Source organism: Schistocerca americana, chromosome X (genome assembly GCF_021461395.2).
Source record: "Schistocerca americana isolate TAMUIC-IGC-003095 chromosome X, iqSchAmer2.1, whole genome shotgun sequence".
Lineage (NCBI taxonomy): Eukaryota > Metazoa > Arthropoda > Insecta > Orthoptera > Acrididae > Schistocerca > Schistocerca americana.
Window position 1 is genome coordinate 793,909,929 of NC_060130.1, and position 27,711 is coordinate 793,937,639.

A 27,711-nucleotide genomic window follows, 5' to 3' on the forward strand; every position below is an offset into this window, starting at 1 on the left:
CTTTTAACTGCGCATACCATCACCGAATGGAGTTAGCAGTTGGTGGATCTTTGTTGAACTTCATCCTGAAGTGTCGTTGCACTGTTATGACTGACTGATGTGAATGCATTTCAAGCACGACATACGCTTCCTCGGCTCCTGTCGCCATTATGTCTCACCGCGCTCTCGAGCGCTCTGGCGGCAGAAACCTGAAGTGCGGCTTCAGCCGAACGAAACTTTATGAGTTTTTCTACGTATCTGTAGTGTGTCGTGACCATATGTCAATGAATGGAGCTACAGTGAATTTATGAAATCGCTTCAATCATTTGTAATAACCCTGTATTTGTGGTGTGCGTACTGTAAGACCTCCAGTACACACACCATCAGATTATTTGACTTATCACTCTAACGAAGTAGGCGAGTGTCAGCAATATGTCTCGTGGTCTTATCGTGGCGTGTTTATCTTCTGCCGTTAGGTCAGACGATAGAAATGCCACTTGCACGCTTAAAGTAGCAGATTGACAGCGACCAACTTTAAACAGAACTTGATTAATTTTCACACACATTTATTAAAATAATAAGCATAAAAAATTACTTAACTTGGTTCTGGATGTTATTTACAATTGACAATCTGAAGTTCCTTTGGTATTGGTACGTTAATCTTACCCTCACATATATCTTTGATACTTGACAAAAGTGTCTATACATTTATCTTCATGGCTATGTACAGGAATATGGTAATCTTATTAGGCGCAGACTGAAACTTGACTATAGACTGGTATGGGCATATGTAGACTGGTACAGACTGGTGCAGACAAATGCAGACTGACTAATCGGAGGTCTGTACACTCGTTATAATACCTCGCGCATTCATATATCACTGCGCGAGTGTGATCCGCGAGGAGATAAAGTTCTACGTTAGCAGCAATCTCATTGGCTGCGTTACATATTAATACGCGGATCGGCAGAAGCAGAATTTGGTCCATCTGTATGGCAGTGCCATCTCGTAGTGCGGAGACAGACGAGCGCTGGGCCTGCGCTGTTGTGCTTAGCGGGGCGTGCTCTAGTGAGAAAGATGTGTACGTTCTGACTACACGGAACTATGTACACAACAGTATTAAAAATTATTTGCAACCAATTGGCTGTGGTATTTCTCCACTGAAACATACGTACAGTTGCTAACAGACAACCCTGTTCAAAACTGCAAGATTTCTACTGGTCCAGGTATCTAAAACTAAAAAATTAAACTCCGTCCAAACAGGTCTCTGAAGATCTTAACGGCTGACTGCCGTGTCACCCTCAGCCTACAGGTGTCAATGGATGCTGATCTAGAGGGGCGTGAGGTCAGCACACCGCTCACCCGGCCGTTGTCAGTTTTCGTGACCTGAGCCACTACTTCTCAATCAAGTAGCTCCTCAATTTGCCTCACAAGGGTTGAGTTGAGTGCACCCCGCTTGCCAACAGCACTTAGCACACCGAGTGGTCACCCATCCAAGTGCTAGCCAATCCCAACAGTGCTTAACTTCACTGAACTGACGGGAACCAGTGTTACCACTGCAGCTAAGCTGTTGGCCCTCCAGGTATCTAAGGCTATATCAAAATATAAAGACATAAAAAGAAAATTGTTAGGGTTGTTAAAATTTCATTCTGATGAAGACATGCTTACAGGGGTCAAAACCTAGGTCAATGTATTACACATTATTTTCAACCTGTTGGCTGTGGTATTTGTCCATTGTAATGCTAGAATGTGAAGATTATGTGAGGAGACAAGATTCTGCTCATGCAGTACCTAAAATTTTATATTAATACCAACAATGTAGAATCAAATGTTTAAAGATGGCATGTTTCCTTTTATGGCGCCTGTTCAGGTTGGATATTTTACTATTATGCCATCTCATTCATTCACATTTCACATTCTTTTTAAAAAACAATAGTAATGCATGACTATGTGAACAAGCACTGTTAAACAATGTGATGATGTGCTACCTGGTGATGCTGCTGGATACCAGACATACATATTGCTATACTGAATGAAATATGCAGTTATCACAAAGTGTTCCTACGCTATACTACAATGTCTATAACTGGGTACACAGACTGTGACCAGCAGTAAAAACTCCTTTCTCATTCACTATATTAATCTACTTACATGTCACTCTTCAGATCTCTTTCTACTGCCCTTTGGTCATAAGAAAGATCTACAGATGACATAAATAACTATTCTGGTTCAGAAAAAAACACAGTGTTACTTATATCATATTTATGCAGTAAAACATAACCATGTTTGACCCGACCCATTACATATGGCAAATGGCTGTCAGTCATCAAGGTAAATGTTGAGAATAAAGGGTGAAACACACCAATTTTCCCTGAAAATATTAACATTTCTTATGACATGTGAAAAGTTGGCCTCCTTTCTATCTTTTTTTGCAATAAAATAGAAAAAAGTAGTAGCTCACACATAAACAAAGACAAAATGACTAAATTGCAGATTTCCTTTTACAAAGAAAAAGGCTAATTTATTTGGTATGAAAGCTACATTACTGTACATATTTTTCACATAAGGAACTCTTACCACTCAGAAATAAAAATTAAAGATTAACACATTTATCTCAGTTTCAACAACTCAGTACAGTACATACATTTTACTTCTTTTGATACAAGAAGTCATAAAATACTGATAAAGGTAAACTAACACACATTTTCTCTTTAAGTATCAGTTGTGTGTTCAACAAAACAGTTTAAACACAATAACTTTTTAAGTGTGCTAGTCAGTAAAAATTAAATTAAATAATAAAGTCTTAAAGACGTTCAGTTTTCTGAGCCTTATGCTCTTGCTCCATTTCATGTTGCTTAATTCGCGCATAGCTTGCACTAGCCACGAGCACTATCCAGTTAGATATCCACCACAAAAATGGTCTATTTTCATCATACCAGTATGATGCAATTACTGTTTGTGCACAAGCTTTTGCAGTCCCTGAAATGTTGTGTGTTAGTGGAGATGTCACCTGCAGAAAATCACATAGGATTTACATTCCACACCTAAACATGATATATTTTGATAACATGTAACCAGGTTAACACACACAGAACTACAGACAAAAAATCTGGTGAAACTGCTGATTACTACATATATTGACATATGCAGCTAAAGGAGGTGTACACACATGTGTGTAATCTGAAATCAGTGTAGCTGTTACTATGAATTTCTTTATCTAACATAACAAATGAGAGCTAGTAAAGTGAAAGGGGAGTGGAATCCCAAGAGAACCAAAGAGAAGAGAAATTCTTCATCATAAATCTGTTTTGTTAGTTATATTGAGGTGGCATAGATGACTGGAAATTGAATACATACAATCTCCAGATGATACACGCAAAAACACAATAATTACACCAGTAGGCCTTACATTATTACACAGTTGGGTGATCTGTTGTTCTGCTTTGATAATGGAAGCATGTAAAAATGATGATGAACTACTAGTGTGCTTACCAGTGACCTGCATAGTGCTGACCTAGCAAGTGCCAGAGATAATGAGACTGCTCTACAATATCTGCAAGATACTCTTCATCACAGGCAGGCATCATCACAGACAAACTGCTATATGTTTGCAAACAGTACTGGCATGAATGCAGCACATACGAGACATTCCTGCAAATATTTTGATCAGTTGCTCATCACCTCTGTTGTTTTCTGCCACTGTTACTTGATTATCTGTGGATGGCAGTAATTCGTTTCTGGAGCTTTTGTTAGTAGTTCTGTATTAAGAAATATATTTGTAAATTCTGAGATATTAACAGTTTCAGAATGTAGGAGTTCTATCATGGTAAAATCATGGTAAAGATGGAAGCTAGTTGCACTGATTGACTGTTCTGTCAGTTCTTGGTAGAATATTTTATAAAGCATGAATGAAAGCACAGACATCACTGGTGGAGTATTCTGCGATATTTATTATTTATCTCACAATCTGGTTTTCAGCTGTTACGCTATCATCAGGTACAAAAATATTACTGTATGGTCAAAGATTTTAAACTAATGCATCTCTGAGTATCTCCATTCCCACAGACGAAAACTGTTACTGCTAGATTTAGGATAAAATGAGAGAAATTATTTCAGTGAAAAAGTAATGTACGATTATCTAACTAAGATAAAATGTGTTACACATTAGCTAATGAACTATATAACAAATTACAACAACTATTCTTAGATGAAAATAAATTGAACAAACTTGTTCCAAAGGAGAGGCTGAACAAAATAATCTTGTCTTTAACAGGTCTTAAATTACAAACAGATAGGATATACTGGAGAGATTAAGCAGGCAAGTGAAGCAGCTTTCATTATATGAAGTAATTTTTTTCATAAGCTTTCGCAATTTTACTGAAATAACTCCTCCCATTTTATTCCTAAATCTAAAATTAACAATTTTCATCTTTGGAAAGGGAGATACTTTGCAGAGGCATTAGTTTAAAATCTTTGATCCAACAGAAATTTCAATGCACCACATATATTATCTGTGTACCTGATGATGGCTTAGTAACTGAAAACCAGTAGGTGAAATAAGTAATAAATATTGTAGAACATTACACTAGTGTCGTGTGCGCTTTCATTCATAATATAGAAACTAGTGCACATGCATTAAGGAAAAATAGAGGCAAGTGAGTGAAACGTGTTATTTGGAAAACTATGCCCTTGATTATTGATAGTTTATAACATTGTTACACAGGTTCAGATGGAAGAAACTAACTGCACATTTTTATACATAAAAGGCAATAACTTCATGAAATGCAATCAACATCATCAGCAAAGCTTCAAAACTCTCCTATTTTCTGAGTTGTTTTCTGATATCTGAGTGCAAATTGAAATTACGTGTAGGACAAATCTGGTGCGTATACTAAAAAATGAAAAGTTCCAGAAACTTCCACAGATCTTGTCAAATATCCTGCAAGCAGAGGGACCATTATGTTCAAAGAAAGCTTCTTATGACAAAATATCCACAGCACTTACTTATTTTCAAATGGACACAATTTTCTCAAACAATGTAAATTTCAAAACTTTGTTTCTATTGTACAATCTTGTACAGATTTTGTTAATTTTTATTTATTCAAAGTGAGTAATAAATTGTTTGTCAACTATTTTAACCATTCTTCCATTTCAGGATGTAATGGTTACAAAAAGGAACTAAAATTTCTTTTGATTACATATTAAATGTGCCAAATCCTATACAAAGTCATCCGTTTGAATTAATGACAGATGTACTGAGAGTACCTGAGGCGCCAAATAGGTATATCCCTTTCTTATGTATATATTCACTGATAACGGTATGCGTTCAGTCAAGATTCCTATCATACTTATTTATGATCTCCTAACTAGTAACACTCAATATTTTATTCAAACCAGAGTCCATAGTCTTTAAAATGTTATTAAGTTAAACCTTTGTTCTTTTATTGGCTGTATTAATTAGACACACATCTACACATCATACATTACCAGCTGATTTCAGCGACAATGGCCATTTTCAAATGATTACGTGCAGACAAAAGCCTAATTAGTACAGTCAATAAAGGAACAAAGACTTCTTTTAACAGTAACCCTCAATCAATAAGTGCATTATTATTATTATTTCTTTTAACAAAAATCAGTCCTGCAGATGTTACACCAACTTAGATATAACTTATCTAAATGTTAGTCTTCAAAGTTCATCAGACATATTAAGTGATTCAAGGAAAACTTTCAGAACATAGTGACAATTACGAACCTAACTAACATGAAGGTAAAACATTTTCTCAGTTTGCATTTTATCCACAACTTCTCTTACAATACATATAACCAGAATGAATCGTTCACTCTGCAGTGGAGTGTGCCCTGTGGGGGCAGGTCAAAAGTCATGACTAGACAACTCAGTAGGTACGAGCACTGCTCAAAAAGAAGTAATGCACCCAGAAGGAGAAGAGGAAATGAAACTTCACAAGTTGAGAGGGTATGTGATCTTATTTCAGTGATTACCCACAACTGTTATAACTGGTCCTTGATATTATGGATACTGGGACAGAGTTGACATCCAAGCTGGACCCAGACATGTTCTATCGGGGGCAGATCTGGGGTTTTGCTGGCCATGGGAGCTTCTCAATATAATTTGGACTATTAACAGACACACATGCCATGTATGGGCAAGCACTGTCTTACTGAAAAGTGGTACCAGGATATTGTAGCATGAGACATAACACATGAGGACACAGGATGTCCGTGACATACCGTTGTGCCTTGCGAGTCCCCTCAATCATTACCAGTCATCCAGTCATGAGCTGAAGTCATAGCCAATGGCTACCCACACCATGACATCATGAGTAATACCACTGTGCCTCACCAAAACACTTGAAAAATGGGACATATCCCCAGGTCACCACAATCCGTGCCAATGATGGTTATCTGGGGTAATGTGAAACTACAGTTTGTTGCTGAACACAAAGCGACACCCATCATCAGCAGTCCGCACTTCCCAGTCATGGTACCCCTTCAACCACAGCCGTTTGTGTTGTGGTGTTAACAGCAGCCTGTACATGGAACAGTAATTTCCCAGTCCAGCTGCAACTGATCTCTGACCAATGGTGCAAGATGATAAAGAATGTTTCAGGAAGTCATTATCTGTTCTCATATGGCAGGGGCAGATATGAATGGGTTGTTATGAGCTTGTGCACAATGCAGCAATCATCCTTACATAGTTGACTGGAACCTGGACAATTAGTATGCCTGCCTTCATGTTCCCAAGCAGTCAAACATTGGGCCACTGGTACAACCAAATGCCCCACAAAGGTGGATATTACACAATTTGGCCAGCTGGCCAAATGGAGACCCACAATGAAACCCCCTTACAAACTCTGTCAGGTTCTGATTATGCTGTAACACATGAGTACATGGCACCACCATGTCACCCACAGTGATTATTCACCATCTCATGCTGTCCATGCCCTCTTATACAGAGGATAGGTATAATAATGTGAACAGCGGTAGTAATGGGATGGTTGTGTTTGATGGTCAACAATGCAGGTAAGGCACGTGTCACGCTGGACTGTGTGTGTTCAGTAGGCATCAGTACAGGTTGTTTACGAGTAGTGCACACTTCATATCTGCATTCAGAGGCTGACACCGACATGCAATGAAAGACCTAACAGACTTCCTAAGAGGGCGGATTGTGGGGGCCTGATTAGCTGGAGCATCAGTAACGAAGACAGCCCACTTATTGAATGTTTCAAGAGCAACTGTTTCAACAGTCATGACAGCTTACACAAAGCATGGAAAGACATCATCGTGTAAACGTAAAAGTGGGTGCAAATCAAAACTAAATGACAGAGATCGTCGCATGCTAACACAAATTGTGTCAAAACACCACAAGACTATGGCAGCTAAAGTGACTGCAGAGCTCAATATCCATCTTTGAGACCCCGTACCTATTGACACCGTCTGCCGAAAACTCCATAAAGCAAATACTCATGGACGAGCTGCTATACCATTAGTGACAACAACCACCACAAAGATGCATAAAACATGATGTCGGGAGCAGAAATACTAGATGGTAATCAGTGGAAACACATCACATGGTCTGATGAGTCAACATTTTCCTTGTTTCCAACATCAGGTCATGTTTATGTCTGGAGAATGCCAAAAGAAGCCCACAATCCTGATTGCTTAATTCCAACGGTTAAGCATGGGGGTGGAAGTATGATGGTGTGGGCAGCCATATCATGGTATTCTGCTGGTCCCATCATTACTCTCAAAGGCTGTGTTACAGCCAACAATTAAGTGAACATTTTGGGTGATCAGGTGCACCCCATGATTCGAATGTTGTTCCCCAACAATGATGCCATATTTCAGGACAATAAGGCGCCCATACACAGCCAGGACAGTACAATCATGGTATGAGGAGCATGTGTCTTTGCTGGCCAGCACAGTCCCTGGACTTTAACACTGTCAAACCCTTGTGGGTGGTATTGGAGCGCAGACTCCAGAGCAGATTTCCGCCTTCCTCGTCACTACTGGAGTTAGAAAAGGTTCTGATCGAAGAGTGGCATAACATTCCACTGGAGACAATACAATCATTATATGCCAATATTACAAGAAGAATCACAGCTGCATTATGGCCAAATGTGGGTCCAACCCCTATTAATAAACTATTCCCAAGTAAGTACAGGTGTTCAAGTTTATTTTGCCTGTCCCCTGTATATCCTATCAGTCCCGGTAACAACACTAAACACAAACAACACTATTTCACTCTGGTAAATGTCCTATCTGTCAGAGAGAATTACAGCACATATCCAGTCATGAGGCGTATGTGTATGAATATACATTTTCATCCCACCATGTCCTCTGGGTGCTTCACTTTTTTGTCAGGCAGTATAGATTAAATGAGACGCTAGCTGAAAATTCACTTTGAAGAGCACTGGTAGATCTTCTTTAATGCAGCTTTTATGCATGTTGATATATTAGCATTTTATTCCAAGTTACCAATTTGAATATTTTCACTCCACAATTCTGAATTACCAAAGAGTGCACACTTAACAAACTGCTATATTTTGTAATGAAGTAACTGTAAATTTACACACACATTTCCCCCGAGATACTTTTCTTCTAATAAATTTGAAAATACCATGAGTGTTGTTCACAAGAAAAATATGACAACTACATTAAAAACTAATCTTGATCATGTTCAGCACCACAGCTGACAATGTTAATGATTGATGAAAACCACCTCAGCTGTAATATTACACATTTATTGTGTTACAACCAGTTTCACACATTGAAGATCTTCAGGTTGCAACCTGACGATGTCCAATGAACATAACCAGTCATAAAACAATAAATGTGTAATAAAACAACTGAGTTGGTTTTCATTAATCATTAATAATATGTGAAAAATATTTTACAGTAAATATTTTTTCTGATTTTTGTGAGAAAATATTTTGCATACGTTGAATGAAAGTTTATATTCCTGTATGTTAATTCTCCACTACAGAAAAGGTATTACATGCTACTTGGATAAACGTTTCTTCTTCTTCTTCTTTTGTATAAACAGGCTACAAAAGTGTGCAAGCAAATTTAATCACGAAGTATGCATAGAAATCTAATAACAAAGTAGAGTGGTAAACTCAAGGTGTCAACTTCAGTGGCCTCTTAGAAAGATAAAGAGCAGGCCTTTTATGATGACAGCGAAAACAAATAGACAATTACTTGCCTCATTCATTTACTAAAACCTTTTCCATGTACTACTCTGAGATGACTGATGCCATTACAACTTGAAGACATTAAGGTAGGTTTCCCACAATTTTCTGTATGTTTCAGTCAACCACTGACAATCCGTAAGAAAGATTACCGTCACTGTTTGTACTACCCAAGTTATCCTATGGCCTCCTTTCTTGCTGTATTAACATTTTTTTAAGGAGCTCAGATGAAATCATGGATTTTTAATACACTATATTAAGTTACGGTATGATGCTCTAATGTACCCGTCTGAAGAAAATACCGTTTGTGTAACCAAGTGGAGACGGAAGTTACCAGCACAATACAATCTTCCCAAAATGGAGCAGAAAACTGTATGGCACTGTGTCACCTGATTAATGCAGAGACATTTAATGTCTTGAGAAATGTAGTTTATATGGTGCTCAGAAGCAATAAACAAGCAAACTTTTCATTCCCTCAGGCTCAAAGAAGATATGAACAGGATCTCTGCTCAGGAATCTGAGTTGATTCAAGTCACAACAAAATAACTGAAAACAGTGTGAATAGTAACCTATTTTAAGGACTGAGGAGAGCAGAAAATAGGGGAAAAAAGCCCACAAACAAGAAGCAGAGACTCCAGACTTCTCACTCACTATACTATACTTTTAATGACATCAACAGTGTTACATTTTAAACACAAACAACAGATGGCAATACTGTTGATCAAATTTTCCACCAGAATGCCACTGACACATTATTCGTAACGCTTTTGGGTGAAAGAATGACCTTATACAGATGGAAAGATGTTTTCCATAACTGTCAGAAACTAATTTTTCAATCAAGTATCACAGACCTACTGGAGGCCAGAAATGATGGTAATGATCCAAGATCGCAGTTAGCTATGAAAATAAAAAATATAATTTTAGTAGCAGTTGTGATGGTTTTAATTATGTCAGCATTTATCATCTGTGTAGCAAGAAATGTGAAACATTGAATTAAAAAGGTGTTTGCTGCACAGAATTGCAGTTGTACATTCACCTTCACCTGACTGGATAAGTGAAAATGGAATGCCCTCTCCCATGTCGACACAAATAATAATAATAATAATAATAATAATAATAATTCTGGGATTCTAGAACAACTGTGTGCCTGCAGTTTACAATATGGCCTAAAGCGTCCAACTGTTGCATTATAATAATAGGATAAAATACAGTGTTTTCCAGAATCCAATACATCCATACAGACAAGATGGGTGAAAGAGGTTCAATGTCAGATTCAGTTTTGGGATGAAGACAGAGTGTTGTGTCTTTTATTGTAGTTGGAAGTGAAATACAAACACCCTTTGCCATGTTTCTTACCAGAACAACTGATTTAGGTGTCATGTTTCAGTATAGTTGAAGGTGAAGTCTCAAACACACTTTACCACAATTCGTAGTGAAAACAACTGATTTAGTCCAGAAGCATTCACTACTTCTCACTTCCTCTCTAAAATTGTTAATAATGGTTTTGGGCTCAATGATGAAAGGACCACAGGCTCATCTACATTTAATTGGCACTTCAATTACCATATCATGATACATTTGTTTACAGGTATGACACATTTCTAATTTCACATTGGTCCAAGCTGCATCTTAAACAATCTCGAAGAATGGAATGGATGTAACAGTGTCTTTGTGAACTACCATAACAGTGAGATTCAATCACTGATGCTCAATGTTCAAGGAGTGAGATGTGTGTGTACACTAATCTGGTGAACTAGTTTTGGCAGTCTCCTTTCTAGGGCTACTGTCCGATAGTGAATATTTCTAACAAAATCTGACTCTACCTTTCAGAGAGTCATTTGTAAAAGAAGATAAGGGGAAGTAAGCAGAGAGGAAGCTGGGGTGTGAGATCCAGTATTCAATAACCTAACTGTTCTAGGTGCACAATGCTCTCACCTACTTGATCCATGGACCTATATCCAAAAATCACAATTTGTTGACTGGTCATCAATGTAAACATATTGGTGCACACAATACTGTGTAAGAAGACTGTCACTATTCAACATATAACTTATTAGATAACATTGGTGGCTTCCTGAGATTGTTGGGGAATGGCTCTTTAATACAGATATGGTATTAACAGGACTTGCAGATGATTAGTTCTGAGTGCCAATGTTGCAACCTAACCCTCAATAGAAGCAAGTATATTAAGTGTTCATAACTGGGTGAAAAGTTTCAGTATAACTTTCCTACACCACTTATAACAAGTCAATGGTCAGTAATAAACATTTAATTGTTAATTGCAATTTAAACAATAACTTAAGATGGAATGAAAAAGTGTGTGGAGTTTTTAACATGTAGGATTTACAGGTGAAATAGATCACACAATTTGTGAAGTATTTTTTTAACGAGAATATGTGTATCACAGGTATTACAACAACAATAAAATTAGAGAAATTCAGATAACTGCAAAGGAATTCATGAGGTGTTGTGGCTCAAAGTACAAATGCACATGCAGAAAATTTACCTCAAAGGTCAATGAGAGTCTCTTTCTTGATGGGTTTATATTTTGCCAGATTGATTTATTCAGAACTACTTAGTGAAAATACTGGTTGAAAGTGGGAAGACAATTGTCTTTGTAAATGGGATAAAGTACAAAGTGTGGTAGCAGTAAATGGAAAGGAAGTGCACACTCTCCTATAATACGTCTTCCATATGAAGGAACTATATCAAACTGACATAAAAATAAAATTAATTTCTTTCTGAGTCTTTTAAATCACTTTCTATCTCAGTATTTACAACAACCTCTCAAGAAATATGGGAAAATGTTTTTCTTTCAAGACTCCTTTCACCTACAGTTTCTTACTATCCTTCAATCAAGCCTAGTGATACATGCTAGTTCTATCTAACAGTCATTTCTGTTTCAAACAGTAACTGTTTTTCCCAACTGATAATCAGTACTATCTACCTTGCCTGCTCCCTGCATTCAGTCTAGACTACACTGACCCACAAAGATGTTCTAACCACCTGGGCACTGTACGACACCACCTCTTACACACTGCCTATACATTAGGCTGTAAGAATGCCCATTGAAGTTAGTAATTCCCTATTTATTTATTTATTTAATGTTCCGTGGGACCAAATTAAGGAGAAATCTCCATGGTCATGGAACGAGTCAATACATGAAATTATAACACGATAGTAGAAACAGAGAAAATGAAATATAAAAAAACATATGCAGGCGACAAGTCGTAAGTTTAAATAAAGAAAATCAACAATGTAACACTAGAATTTGCTTAATTTTTTAGCTCTTCCAGGAGTTACTCGACAGAATAGAAGGAGTGAGTCATGAGGAAACTCTTCAGTTTAGACTTAAAAGACTTTGGGCTACTGCTAAGATTTTTTAGTTCTTGTGGTAGCTTACTGAAAATGGATGCAGCAGAATACTGCACTCCTTGCTGCACAAGAGTCAAGGAAGTGCATTCCACATACAGATTTGATTTCTGCCTAGTATTAACTGAGTGAAAGCTAATAAGCTAATATTGCTAACACCAAACGACATTAAAGAAAATTTATACTGTGAGGGCAATGTCAGAATTCCGAGACTATTGAATAGGGGTCGACAAGAGGTTCTCGATCTTACACCACATATAGCTCGAACAGCCCGTTTTTGAGCCAAAAATACCCTTTTTGAATCAGAAGAATTACCCCAAAAAATAATACCATAGACATAAGCGTATGAAAATATGCGAAGTAGACTACTTTTTGTGTTGAACTGTCACTTATTTCAGATACTGTTCTAATGGTAAATAAAGCAGCACTTAGTTTCTGAACAAGATCCTGGACATGGGCTTTCCACAACAGCTTACTATCTATCCGAACGCCTGGGAACTTGAACTGTTCCGTCTCGCTTATAATATGCCCATTCTGTCTGATCAAAATATCAGTTCTTGTTGAATTGTGAGTTAGAAACTGTAAAAACTGAGTCTTACTGTGATTTAGCATCAAATTGTTTTCCACAAGCCACGAACTTATTTCATGAACTACATCATTTGATACTGTTTCAATATTACACACAAGATCCTTCACTACCAAGCTGGTGTCATCAGCAAACAGAAATATTTTTGAATCACCTGTAATACTAGAAGGCATATCATTTATATAAATAAGAAACAGCAGTGGCCCCAGCACCGACCCTTGGGGAACGCCCCACTTAACAGTGCCCCATTGCGACTGAACATCACTACCACTCTCAATATTGCGGAGAATTACCTTCTGCTTTCTGTTCTTAAAGTCAGAGGCGAACCAATTGTAAGCTACTCCCCTTACTCCATAATGGTCCAACTTCTGCAGTAATATTTTGTGGTCAACACAGTCAAAAGCCTTCGTTAAATCAAAGAAAACACCTAGCGTTCGCAACCATTTATTTAATCCATCCAAAACCTCACAGAGAAAAGAGAATATAGCATTTTCAGTTGTTAATCCATTTCTAAAACCAAACTGTACATTTGACAGCAAATTATGTGACTTTAAATGCTCCAGTAACCTTGTATATACAACCTTCTTGATAACTTTAGCGAACACCGATGGCATGGAAATAGGTCTAAAGTTGTCAATATTATCCCTGTCTCCCTTTTTATAAAGTGGCTTCACTACAGAGTACTTTAATCGGTCAGGAAACTGACCACTCCTAAAGGAAAAGTTACAGATATGGCTAAGTACTGGGCTAACATACACAGAACAATACTTCAATATTCTGCTAGATACCTCGCCATATCCATGAGAGTTCTTGGTCTTTAGTGATTTAATTACTGGCACGCACATCAGGTTTATTTCTAGAGTATAGCTGTAGATATAAAAACAAATTACAACAACATCATTATAACACAATGCACTGAAGAAATGCAGTCATATAGGGGGGAAAACTTTTATCACAAATCTGTCAACACACATTGTTTTTTGGAGTAATACAAAAACCAGAGGCACCTACCTTAATCTGAAGAGCTGTGACAAAGCCAATTGCAAGTCCAAAAAATCCACCAATTGTCATCAGAAACCAGAATAATGGACTAAGCAATTTATCATATGCTAAAATATTTGAAATTTCACCAGTCAGGGCAATGAATGGTAAAAATATGATACAAGAATAAACATTGTTGAAATAAGACAGCAACCATATCTCTTGATTTACAGCTGGAAGAACTTTCTTGGTGTATATAGAATAAAGAGAGAGGAAAAGTGAGCCCAGTACACCAAACAGTGTGCCCAGTAATGAAAATGATCCTGTGAACAAATAAAAAAAAAAAAAATTATTGTTGTGGTGCTTCTAAACAACAGTAATACTGAAACTAAACAAGTGTTTAATACTGCTGAAATAAATTGATATACAAACCATTCTTGTGATTGCAAGCATAAAACAATTTAAACAGGCAATTTCTGCTGATATATAAAAAAAAAAAAGCAAAGCCAGTAACAAACAAATTAAATATTGCATTCTCACTAAAATAGCACCAGTTAAAGGCAATTTGTTGTCAGGAAAATGCACATGCAGTTTCCTAATAAAAAGAGAGAGTGTTACATTAAAGACACATATTTTTGGAATTAAGCCAGCAGAATGTAAAGTATTACTATCCCCTCTGTAGGGACAATGCACACTGGTATCGTAATGAGAGGACAAAGTGCTTACATGTTAAGATCGCACAGAAACATGTGTCTAACTGTATGATTTACTGTTCATATTAGGCACACAGAGTGACTCTCCAATCTAGCAATGTAAAAAACAATTGTAGTACTGGCAAAGTAAACTAATTAGAGCTACAAACAAATACTCCCAAAACAACATGCAAATACTGACAAAATAACAAGGGGGAAAAATTACAGACTGACATTAGTCAGTGTGAATGTGAGGATGCACATATTAAGAGGAATTACATGTCTTCATGGAAATATAAAATTCAGTTGGTTCAAGAAAACTTGTGATGATTTTTGCAGTATGTAAAATAGAGAAACTACATTATGAGTATCAAATTTTATCTCACATTCATTGCAGTAATTTCCACACATGCAATGACAGGTTCCAAAGAACTTAAAGTAATATTGTGCAACTGGAAGACGTAAGGTAATTACATTTAAAAAAAAAAAAAAAAAAAAAAAAAAAAAAAAAAAAAAAAAAAAAAAAAAAAGAACAGCCATTTAAATACCAAGAATGAACTACAGAACTGCCCTGAACAATTGTGGATGAGATAAATTAACTCTTTCAAAATGCCAAGCAGAAATTTGTCTTCCCTGGTATGAGGAAAAACAACAAATGACCATTTAAAATGAACTATTGAGCAACAGATATTTCACATGCAAGCCTTGCTGCTTAGATTCCACTGCAGAAGACCAAAATGACCTCTAATGCTCACCTAAATTCTTACACCCATCCCAAAGTGGTTCACCTAAATTCAAACATCCCGACTAGCCCATTGTGACTGGCTACTGTGGTGCCACTGATAGGATTTCTGTCACTGTTGACCACTACCTTTACCTTGCAGCCTACAAACCTAATAGCCTACATTAAAGATGCCAGCATCCCATGTATCACCAGCCTTCCTGTTTCATACGGTTAATGCTGCCTCCTTATTATACATTATACATATCCTATGTGCATAGTTCTACTGCCATTACCTTCCCCAATATACTGCCAGCTCTAAATCTACTATGTCCTTTCCTGTAAATGTGACCGATTACATTCTCTAAGAAATATCCTTCAGCCAGCACTTTTACTATAAGCATCCTAAACTGCAACTAGTTTATCACATTTTCTGATAGGGCATCAATAGCCTTTTGTAGTCCTCTTGAATGAGATCTTCCACCAAATTAATCCTAACCTCAAAGAGTTTTCAAAATCCACCAGTCTACAAGATCATTGTCTATCCTTATTCATTTCCACTTCAAATCCCTCATACCATATAGCATATCTCTATGACACAGATAAATCCAAAGGTGTTGGGTTCAATCCTCAGTCAACTCTACAATTTCGATCACCCCGTTATCACTCTTTTGACCTCTGGCAATGTCTGTTAATGTAAAAAATGCCTAACTGCACTACGGTTTGGAGTCCACGTTAAACTCTATATTCCACTACAACTGGCTGAGTAACTCTATTTCAAGGTCAGGGGAAGGTTAGAGCAGACAACATCCAATAAGGTCTACATCTACATCTACATTTATACTCCGCAAGCCACCCAACGGTGTGTGGCGGAGGGCACTTTACGGGCCACTGTCATTACCTCCCTTTCCTGTTCCAGTCACGTATGGTTCGCGGGAAGAACGACTGCCGTAAAGCCTCCGTGCGCGCTCTAATCTCTCTAATTGTACATTCGTGACCTCCTCGGGAGGTATAAGTAGGGGGAAGCAATATATTTGATACCTCATCCAGAAACGCACCCTCTCGAAACCTTGCGAGCAAGCTACACCACGATGCAGAGCGCCTCTCTTGCAGAGTCTGCCACTTGAGTTTGTTATACATCTTCGTAACGCTATCACGGTTACCAAATAACCCTGTGACAAAACATGCCGCTCTTCTTTGGATCTTCTCTATCTCCTCCGTCAACCCGATCTGGTACGGATCCCACACTGATGAGCAATACTCAAGTATAGGTCGAACGAGTGTTTTGTAAGCCACCTCCTTTGTTGATGGACTACATTTTCTAAGCACTCTCCCAATGAATCTCAACCTGGTACCCGCCTTACCAACAATTAATTTTATATGATCATTCCACTTCAAATCGTTCCGCACGCATACTCCCAGATATTTTACAGAAGTAACTGCGACCAGTGTTTGTTCCGCTATCATATAATCATACAATAAAGGATCCTTCTTTCTATGTACTCGCAATACATTACATTTGTCTATGTTAAGGGTCAGTTGCCACTCCCTGCACCAAGTGCCTATTCGCTGCAGATCATCCTGCATTTCGCTACAATTTTCTAATGCTGCAACTTCTCTGTATACTACAGCATCATCCGCGAAAAGCCGCATGGGACCTCCGACACTATCTACTAGGTCATTTATATATATTGTGAAAAGCAATGGTCCCATAACATTCCCCTGTGGCACGCCAGAGGTTACTTTAACGTCTGTAGACGTCTCTCCATTGATAACAACATGCTGTGTTCTGTTTGCTAAAAACTCTTCAATCCAGCCACACAGCTGGTCTGATATTCTGTAGGCTCTTACTTTGTTTATCAGGCGACAGTGCGGAACTGTATCGAACGCCTTCCGGAAGTCAAGAAAAATAGCATCTACTTGGGAGCCTGTATCTAATATTTTCTGGGTCTCATGAACAAATAAAGCGAGTTGGGTCTCACACGATCGGTCTTTCCGGAATCCATGTTCATTCCTACATAGTAGATTCTGGGTTTCCAAAAACGACATGATACTCGAGCAAAAAACATGTTCTAAAATTCTACAACAGATCGACGTCAGAGATATAGGTCTATAATTTTGCGCATCTGCTCGACGATCCTTCTTGAAGACTGGGACTACCTGTGCTCTTTTCCAATCATGTGGAACTTTCCGCTTCTCTAGAGACTTGCGGTACACGGCTGTTAGAAGGTAGGCAAGTTCTTTCGCGTACTCTGTGTAGAATCGAATTGGTATCCCATCAGGTCCAGTGGACTTTCCTCTGTTGAGTGATTCCAGTTGCTTTTCTACTCCTTGGACACTTATTTCGATGTCAGCCATTTTTTCGTTTGTGCGAGGATTTAGAGAAGGAACTGGAGTGTGGTCTTCCTCTGTGAAACAGCTTTGGAAAAAGGTGTTTAGTATTTCAGCTTTACGTGTGTCATCCTCTGTTTCAATGCCATCATCATCTCGGAGTGTCTGGATATGCTGTTTCGAGCCACTTACTGATTTAACGTAAGACCAGAACTTCCTAGGATTTTCTGTCAAGTCGGTACATAGAATTTTACTTTCGAATTCACTGAACGCTTCACGTATAGCTTACGCTAACTTTGACATCGTTTAGCTTCTGTTTCTCTGAGAGGTTTTGGCTGCGTTTAAACTTAGAGTGAAGCTCTCTTTGCTTTCGTAGTAGTTTCCTAACTTTGTTGTTGTACCACGGTGGGTTTTTCCCGTCCCTCACAGTTTTACTCGGCACGTACCTGTCTAAAACACATTTTACAATTGCCTTGAACTTTTTCCATAAACACTCAACACTGTCAGTGTCGGAACAGAAATTTTCGTTTTGATCTGTTAGGTAGTCTGAAATCTGCCTTCTATTACTCTTGCTAAACAGATAAACCTTCCTCCCTTTTTTTATATTCCTACTAACTTCCATATTCAGGGATGCTGCAACGGCCTTATCATCACTGATTCCCTGTTCTGTACATACAGAGTCGAAAAGTTCGGGTCTGTTTGTTATCAGTAGGTCCTTATCAGTAGGTCCAAGATGTTATCTCCACGAGTCAGTTCTCTGTTTAATTGCTCGAGGTAATTTTCGGATAGTGCACTCAGTATAATGTCACTCGATGCTCTGTCCCTACCACCCGTCCTAAACATCTGAGTGTCCCAGTCTATATCTGGTAAATTGAAATCTCCACCTAAGACTATAACATGCTGAGAAAATTTATGTGAAATGTATTCCAAATTTTCTCTCAGTTGTTCTGCCACTAATGCTGCTGAGTCGGGAGGTCGGTAAAAGGAGCCAATTATTAACCTAGCTTGGTTGTTGAGTGTAACCTCCACCCATAATAATTCACAGGAACTATCCACTTCTATTTCACTACAGGATAAACTACTACTTACAGCGACGAACACTCCACCACCGTTGGATGCAATCTACCCTTTCTAAACACCGCCTGTACCTTTGTAAAAATTTCGGCAGAATTTATCTCTGGCTTCAACCAGCTTTCTGTACCTATAACGATTTCGGCTTTGGTGCTTTCTATCAGCGCTTGAAGTTCCGGTATTTTACCAACGCAGCTTCGACAGTTTAGAATTAGAATACCGATTGCTGCTTGGTCCCTGCATGTCCTGACTTTGCCCTGCACCCGTTGAGGCTGTTGCCCTTTCTGTACTTGCCCAAGGCCATCTAACCTAAAAAACCGCCCAGCCCACGCCACACAACCCCTGCTACCAGTGTAGCCGCTTGTTGCGTGTAGTGGACTCCTGACCTATCCAGCGGAACCCGAAACCCCACCACCCTATGGCGCAAGTCGAGTAATCTGCAGCCCACACGGTCGCAGAACCGTCTCAGCCTCTGATTCAGACCCTCCACTCGGCTCTGTACCAAAGGTCCGCAGTCAGTCCTGTTGACGATGCTGCAGATGGTGAGCTCTGCTTTCATCCCGCTAGCGAGACTGGCAGTCTTCACCAAATCTGATAGCCGCCGGAAGCCAGAGAGGATTTCCTCAGATCCATAGCGACACACATCATTGATGCCGACATGAGCGACCACCTGCAGATGGGTGCACCCTGTACCCTTCATGGCATCCGGAAGGACCCTTTCCACATCTGGAATGACTCCCCCAGGTATGCACACGGAGTGCACATTGGTTTTCTTCCCCTCTCTTGCTGCCATATCCCTAAGGGGCCCCATTACGCGCCTGACGTTGGAGCTCCCAACTACCAGTAAGCCCACCCTCTGCGACCGCCCGGATCTTGCAGACTGAGGGGCAACCTCTGGAACAGGACAAGCAGCCATGTCAGGCCGAAGATCAGTATCAGCCTGAGACAGAGCCTGAAACCGGTTCGTCAGACAAACTGGAGAGGCCTTCCGTTCAGCCCTCCGGAATGTCTTTCGCCCCCTGCCACACCTTGAGACGACCTCCCACTCTACCACAGGTGAGGGATCAGCCTCAATGCGGGCAGTATCCCGGGCAACCACAGTCTTAGTCCGATCGGGGGATGCGTGGGACGAGCTGGCCGTCCCCGACAAACCCCCATCCGGAACCCCACAGTGATGCCCATTGGCAACAGCCTCAAGCTGTGTGACCGAAGCCAATACTGCCTGAAGCTGGGAGCGAAGGGATGCCAACTCAGCCTGCATCCGAACACAGCAGTTGCAGGTCACGACTGGTAAAGCAATGTGGTGTTCAAATCAACCTTCTGGTTGATGACAGCTTTACCTCTAGGATCAGTACCTACTGTACATCCATCCACTGCCCGCCTAGATAGCCGAGTGGTCAGTGGGGCAGAATGTCATGCAAGGGCCCCGGGTTTGATTCCTGGCTGGTTTGGAGATTTTCTCCACTTGGGGACTGGGTGTTGTGTTGTCTTCATCATCATCATCATCATGCCACCCAGTTCGACACGCAAGTCACTGAAGTGTCATCAACTAAAAAGACTTGCATGAGGTGACTGGTCTACCTGACAGGAATCCCTAGCCACACAACATTTCATTTCATCCACCCACTATCTCCTACTCAACTCCTGTCACCAAGAAAACCCTGTCCAATTAAAGATGGGGGCCCTAGTACAAATTGCCACATGATATACCTTTACTGTTACAATTGTATAAAAATTCCTCGTAGATATGGTCACAGACAAAATGCCAACCCATGACAACTCTAGTCAAGGGCAAACTTGACACCCAATTCATTTGTCAATACTTACTGCATGTGTCAAAAGGACAGGTCGAGGGAGTGGGCATCCAGTAGTAGTGCTAGTTTGAAATGAGAACAGGTGAATTAAATAAGTATAATGCATTCTGTGTTTCATGTATCTATACAAGAGGCATACCTAGGGAAGGTGGGCAGGTTTCCAGCAGCTAGGAGGAGCTATCAAGGCTAAGATACAATGGAGCATCCATCATGGTTAAGATACAGTGGGCCAAAGTCAGGAGTGAAAATTAGGGCACGTGTTGTCATGTTGGAGGCTGTGGGCAGAGAGAGAGAGAGAGAGAGAATCCTGCACAAGACTGGGATGCCGAAGGTGGAAAAGGTGGTTCTCTGGCCAGTTGTGGGAAGTGGTTCCCGAAGTGGAGGGTGGTGGTAGATCTAGAAGGAAAAAAATTGAGATGGGGTGGGAGGGGGTTGGCAGCAGTGACTTTTGTGTGAATGGACATCATGCTGACAGGATGCAGGTATTCACAGTTCTTTCTTGCCTCAGTATATGACAGGGGGTAAAGTGGTTTATATCATTGTATCTTCTTCTTCTTCTTCTTCTCCTCCTCTCTCTCTCTCTCTCTCTCTCTCTCTCTCTCTCTTTTTAAATACAGGGCAAACTGGTTAACATGGAGGATGGTGTTCAGTACAACCAATACACAATGGTGGCTGTTCACAAGGATGACCTTCGTGGACTGATCATAGACAGTTTCCACATTTTGAGTCTGCCATGCGAAAGGGAACATCACAGATATCCCATGGGCAGCTGAACATAAGGTTTCACATCACACCTGTACATCGTAACTAACTTTTCTGAGAGGACATTTCCTTCAAAGGCTAAGATGAAAGCACTCGTATCTATTCAATTATCCTTGGGACCTTTTTGTTTGCATTGCGCAAAATGTATACTTTGCCATCTGAGATTAACCTGTAGCCCCTTGTCTGTTTGGCGTGTAAGGTCTGTATGAAAGATAACTCCTTGCACATACAAAGTTTTATGTGGGGTATTAGACACTGGTATGTCATCCAATCATTCACATGCCTGAAGAGCTTGAGACTCAGCAGCTGACGAGGCCTTAATCAATGCCGATCCATCGCAAAAATTTTCCCAGTGAGTCAAATTCTCCAAATTTGTCTTGTGTATTCCACAAAATACAATGGTCTCATTGTCACAGAAGTATCTCCATTTGTTCTAGGGCACACCAGGTACTGAGTAAATTGTTTTGTTCCCAGTCATATGGCTAGTCTCTCTTTCCATGGGGTAGCCAGGGTAGGGAAAACACCAGACTGTAACTGTCCACATTGACACATGTAGACCTGTCTGTTGGGATGAATGAATCAGAAAGGCCACTGTGTTGATTCAATTTTATATGTTTCACATGCAAAATATCCTCGCTGATGCCACCTACTCCAATTGATGGCTCTCCCCAAGAGCACCACCTAGCCATATCAAAGATCATCTGGCACAATGGCCACTGCCAGGAGTCCTGATGCCCCTGTACAGTGAGCATCTACTCCTTGACATGCATAAGAATCTACTGCTCAGGCATCAGAAATGTGGTCCCTGTGTTGTCAGGGGCCTCTAACAAAAGGGTACATGATGACCCCATCACACTGTTAGCTTTTGACCACATATGTGAGTCTATGCAGTTATTGTGCACAGAGGGTCAACAACACTGTAGGCAGTAGGGAGCAGTTAATGTGTTCTTCCCCAGTTGGTCCACAATGCGGAAAAAAAATTGGAAAGTGGAGGACAAACCAAGAAGGGGACCAAAATAATTTCACCCAAAAAGTGATGTATGGTAAATGAATGTAGGTGTCAAATAAAGAATGCATAAACCCAGGAAATAGCTTGGTCAACACCAAAGGTTGCCAGCATGAGAAAGAAAGGGAAGCAAGGATGGTTGGAGATGGGAAATTGCAGCACAAGAAAGGAAGTAGGTCCTGCAATAGCTCGAGGTCCCGGGCTTGCCATACACATAGTTGCAAAAAGAGTTGTATGACTCCTGGGAGGAATTAATTCTGGAAACAATCCTTAGGTTGAGATTAAGCCAACATTGATATCCATCCTTTCCAGGAATGCTAGTCCAGCAAAGTATGCAGGACAGCTTCTGTGGAGTATGGCGAGTGGGGAAGAAGTAAAGTGAGAACAGACACTATGAGGGTGAATCTTGAGTCATTATTGGATAAATCAGTCGGTATGTCCTGCGATAGGAGAGGTTCCAGGTTGTAGTCCTGGTGCAGCACACAGTTTTAATTTGTCAGGAAATTTCAAACAGCACACACACTGTAACAGAATGAAAGATTCACTTTGAAGGATTTTTCATGACTAAAGGAATTCATTTTCAGTGTTGACCAATAGAGATCTGAGAAGGATATACACAGAAAAAGCACTTAGCTAAGGACTTGTAATATAGTACTTGAATGAGGAATAGACTTCAATATTCATATGCATCCCTCTACATTTGTGCTGTGATCATCAGTAACCTAGAAACTTCGGCCCATTTCACTGACCTAGGAAGTACACTTGTGAATGTATATCTCATCACACGCTGCCGTGAAAAACAATGTTTGGTAAAGCTGTTGTTATTGAATGAAGAATGTTTCTTAGTGAAAATCCAGAGACAATAATAAATCACTGACTGACTTAGGGGCTACTCGTAAAATTCAAACAGTTCGAAAGAAAACTACCTATTGTGTAAATTACTAAAATTCATAACAGATGCAGCCAGTGTACAAATTGAGCTTCTAATTATTCCACCTTTAGACATCACATATTCACCCATATACAGCTATGTTACAGAGGACAGCCATTTCAAAGGGAATATTGCAGGCTACAGCTTCCCTAAGACCTAACTGCCAGTTTATACTAGCATGACTTTTCATGCACTGTTTATGACAGTATACATGGCTGATCATCTCAAATTATGCACAGTTCACAAATTTATCTCTGGTCTTGACAACATCAACACTTGTGGGCATTGCGGTGCAGTAAATTTCATTTGATGTTAAGTAAATCATAGGTTTACTTTGGGCAATCTGTGAATGCTGATAATTTTATGAAATGTACCACATAACTCTGAAGGCAGTAACTGTTTGCAAAGTTTATATATACACTTTTTATATGTAGGTGGTGTTGGTTCTTTCGGACAGGTATGAAAGAACAAACATCGTTCCTGATCCCTGAGCCATACAAACGATGAAATGAAATAAATTCTGACATCGTCTGCAATTGGGCATTGAAATAAATTTAATGGTGACAAGTGAAAATTTGTGGTTCATGGTGTGGGTTCCTGTAGTCATGTCCTAGTTCATGAACCACGGGCAACGTATGAGTGGCCAAGTAAGTGGTCCCGACCGTCGGGATACCAGTTACTTTGGAATAATGCTGGGCATCTCGGACATATTCTGAGTCGTGGTCACCTTTGTGCTCATACAGCAAAGACTACCAAATCCACCGGTTAGCCCCTCAGCCGTTAGGGGTAAAACCCAATGGGACTCGGGGCAAGTAAGGCTAGCAACCTGCTTCCCTGGTACTTTAAATATGATGCTGGCAACAATCAGAGCAAAATGCCTTGGACCTTGGGAGGTGACGGAGTCCCACCTCTAACTGACAAACCAGGGACTCCTAAGATAAGACTTGGCAAACAAATGGTAATGAGATGGGGAGCTATTAATATCAATGGGGGCTACTCTGGGAAGAAGGTAGAGCTGGCAGAGGCTGCAAGTAAGATGGGGCTGGACATTTTAGCTGTTAGTGACATTCGGGTAAGGGGGTGAGAAAGAAGAGGAAGTGGGAGAATACAAGGTCTACCTGTCAGGAGTCAAAGCAGGAATAGCACAATGGGGTGTAGGGCTTTACATCAGGAAAGAAATGGAACCCAGCATAGTTGCAATAAGGTATGTAAACGAATGACTGATGTGGATAGATTTGACAGTGTCTAGCAAGAAAATTAGGATTGTGTCAGTACATTCACATTGTGAAGGGACAGATCAAGATAAGATGGATAGTTTTTATGAGGCACTCAGTGATGTAGTTGTTAGAGTAAAGGAGAAGGACAGTGTTCTGCTCATGGGTGATTTTAACGCCAGGATTGGAAATCGAACAGAAGGGTATGAAAAGGTTATGGGTAAATTTGGAGAGGATATGGGTCCAACAGGAACGGGAAACAACTCTTGGATTTTTCTGTGCCAGTATGGGCTTAGTAATCACAAACTCCTTTATTAAACATAAGAACATTCACCGGTATACTTGGGAAGGCAGGGGAACCAGATCTGTCATTCACTATATAATAACAGATCAGGAATTCAGGAAGGCTGTGAGGGACACACGTGTATTCAGGGGATTCTTTGATGACACTGATCATTATTTAATCTGCAGTGAAATTGGGATTGTGAGGCCGAAAGTGCAGGAGGTCAGGTCCATATGTAGGAGGATAAGAGTGGAGAAACTTCAGGATAAGGAAATCAGACACAAGTACATAACAGCGATCTCAGAAAGGTACCAGTTAGTTGAATGTAGTCAATTACAGTCATTGGAAAAGGAATGGACAAGGTACAGGGACGCAGTACTAGAAGTGGCTAAAGAATGTCTTGGAACAGTAGTGTGTAAAAGTAGGATGAAGCAAACAGCTTGGTGGAATGACACAGTCAAGGCAGCCTGTAAAAGGAAAAAGAAGGCGTATCAAAAATGGCTACATACTAGAACTCAGGTAGACAGAGAAAGTTATGTTTAAGAAAGAAACAAAGCCAAACAGATAATTGCAGCATCCAATAAGAAATCTTGGGAAGACTTTGGAAACAGGTTGGAGACTATGGGTCAAGCTGCTGGAAAACCATTCTGGAGTGTAATCAGCAGTCTTTGAAAGGGAGGTAAGAAGGAAATGACAAGTATTTTGGACAGGTCAGGAAAACTGCTGGTGCATCCTGTGGATGCCTTGGGCAGATGGAGGGAATATTTTGAAGAGTTGCTCAATGTAGGTGAAAATATGATCAGTAATGTTTCAGATTTCGAGGTAGAATGGGATAGGAATGATGATGGAAATAGGGTCACATTTGAGGAAGTGGAGAAAATTGTCAATAGATTGCAGTGCAATAAAGCAGCTGGGGTGGATGAAATTAAGTCGGAACTCATCAAATACAGTGGAATGTCAGGTCTTAAATGGCTACACAGGATAATTGAATTGGCCTGGGAGTTGGGACAGGTTCCATCAGACTGGACAAAAGCAGTAATCATACCAATCTTTAAACATGGAAACAGAAAAGATTGTAACAACTACAGAGGTATCTCTTTAATCAGCGTTGTGGATAAAATCTTCTCAGGTATTGTTGAAAGGAAAGTGCGAGTATTAGTTGAGGACCAATTTGGTGAAAATCAGTGTGGGTTTAGGGCTCTTAGAGGTTGTCAGGACCAGATCTTTAGCTTACGGCAAATAATGGAGAAGTGTTATGAGTGGAATAGGGAATTGTATCTATGCTTTATAGATCTAGAAAAGGCATATTACCGGGTTCCTAGGAGGAAGTTGTTGTCTGTTCTACGAGATTATGGAATAGGAGGCAAACTTTTGCAAGCAATTAAAGGTCTTTACATGGATAGTCAGGCAGCAGTTAGAGTTGACGGTAAATTGAGTTCATGGTTCAGAGTAGTTTCAGGGGTAAGACAAGGCTGCAACCTGTCTCCACTGTTGTTCATATTATTTATGGATCATATGTTGAAAACAATAGACTGGCTGGGTGAGATTAAGATATGTGAACACAAAATAAGCAGTCTTGCATATGTGGATGACTTAGTTGTGATGGCAGATTCGATTGAAAGTTTGCAAAATAATATTTCAGAGCTAGATCAGAAATGTAAGGACTATGGTATGAAGATTAGCATCTCCAAAACGAAAGTAATGTCAGTGTGAAAGAAATATAAATGGATTGAGTGCCAAATAGGAGGAACAAAGTTAGAACAGGTGGACGGTTTCAAGTACTTAGGATACATATTCTCACAGGATGGCAACATAGTGAAAGAACTGGAAGCGAGGTGTAGCAAAGCTAATGCAGTGAGCGCTCAGTTACGATCTACTCTCTTCTGCAAGAAGGAAGTCAGTATCAAGACCAAGTTTGCACCGTTCAATCTTTCGACCAACTTTGTTGTATGGGAGTGAAAGCTGGGTGGAGTCAGGTTACCTTATTAACAAGGTTGAGGTTATGGATATGAAAGTAGCTAGGATGATTGCAGGTACTAGTAGATGGGAACAATGGCAGGAGGGTGTCCACAATGAGGAAATCAAAGAAAAACTGGGAATGAACTCTATAGATGTAGCAGTCAGGGCGAACAGGCTTAGATGGTGAGGCCATGTTACATGCATGGGAGAAGCAAGGTTACCCAAGAGACTCATGGGTTCAGCAATAGAGGGTAGGAGGAGTTGGGGCAGACCAAGGAGAAGGTACCTGGATTCGGTTAAGAATGATTTTGAAGTAGTAGGTTTAACATCAGAAGAGGCACCAATGTTAGCACTGAATAGGGGATCATGGAGGAATTTTATAAGGGGGGCTATGCTCCAGACTGAACGCTGAAAGGCATAATCAGTCTTAAATGATGATGATGATGAGTGAAAATTTGTGCCAGACTGGTACTCAAATCCTTATTTCCCACTTCACACAATGGTTACCGGCCTGTGGCCTGTCTGCAGCATAATTATTCTCTGACCTCGCTGGCTGTGGATGACTGCCAGGATCCAGCATTTGTGGCAACCAAAAACTAACTCCTTCCATGGGCAGGGGACTGGACTGGCCTGCACTGTCCCACACTCAACTCCCAGGCCTTGCTCCTTCCAAGTGTCTGGATCCTCCCCTCCTCACCCATCCTTGGAGCCTGCTTCTCTGTCTGCACCTCCATCTCCTCCACTGGGTGTAATATTGCCTCCTTCGCCCACATCCAATTCTTTTTTTTTTTTATAGCCC

General features: G+C 40.1%; 1 protein-coding gene across 1 annotated transcript in view; it reads right to left on the reverse strand.

Annotated features, from left to right (window-relative positions):
- Positions 1–2,471: 2,471 nt before the first annotated feature.
- Positions 2,472–27,711, reverse strand: part of LOC124555310 (GDP-fucose transporter 1) — a 49,330-nt gene continuing 24,090 nt past the window's right edge. The window contains exons 5-6 of the mRNA XM_047129185.1: positions 14,159–14,451; positions 2,472–2,987 (exon numbers count right to left, since the gene is read on the reverse strand). Coding sequence (XP_046985141.1) covers positions 2,781–2,987; positions 14,159–14,451 — 500 coding nt within the window. The 3' untranslated portion in view covers positions 2,472–2,780. The remainder of the gene's footprint in view (positions 2,988–14,158; positions 14,452–27,711) is intronic.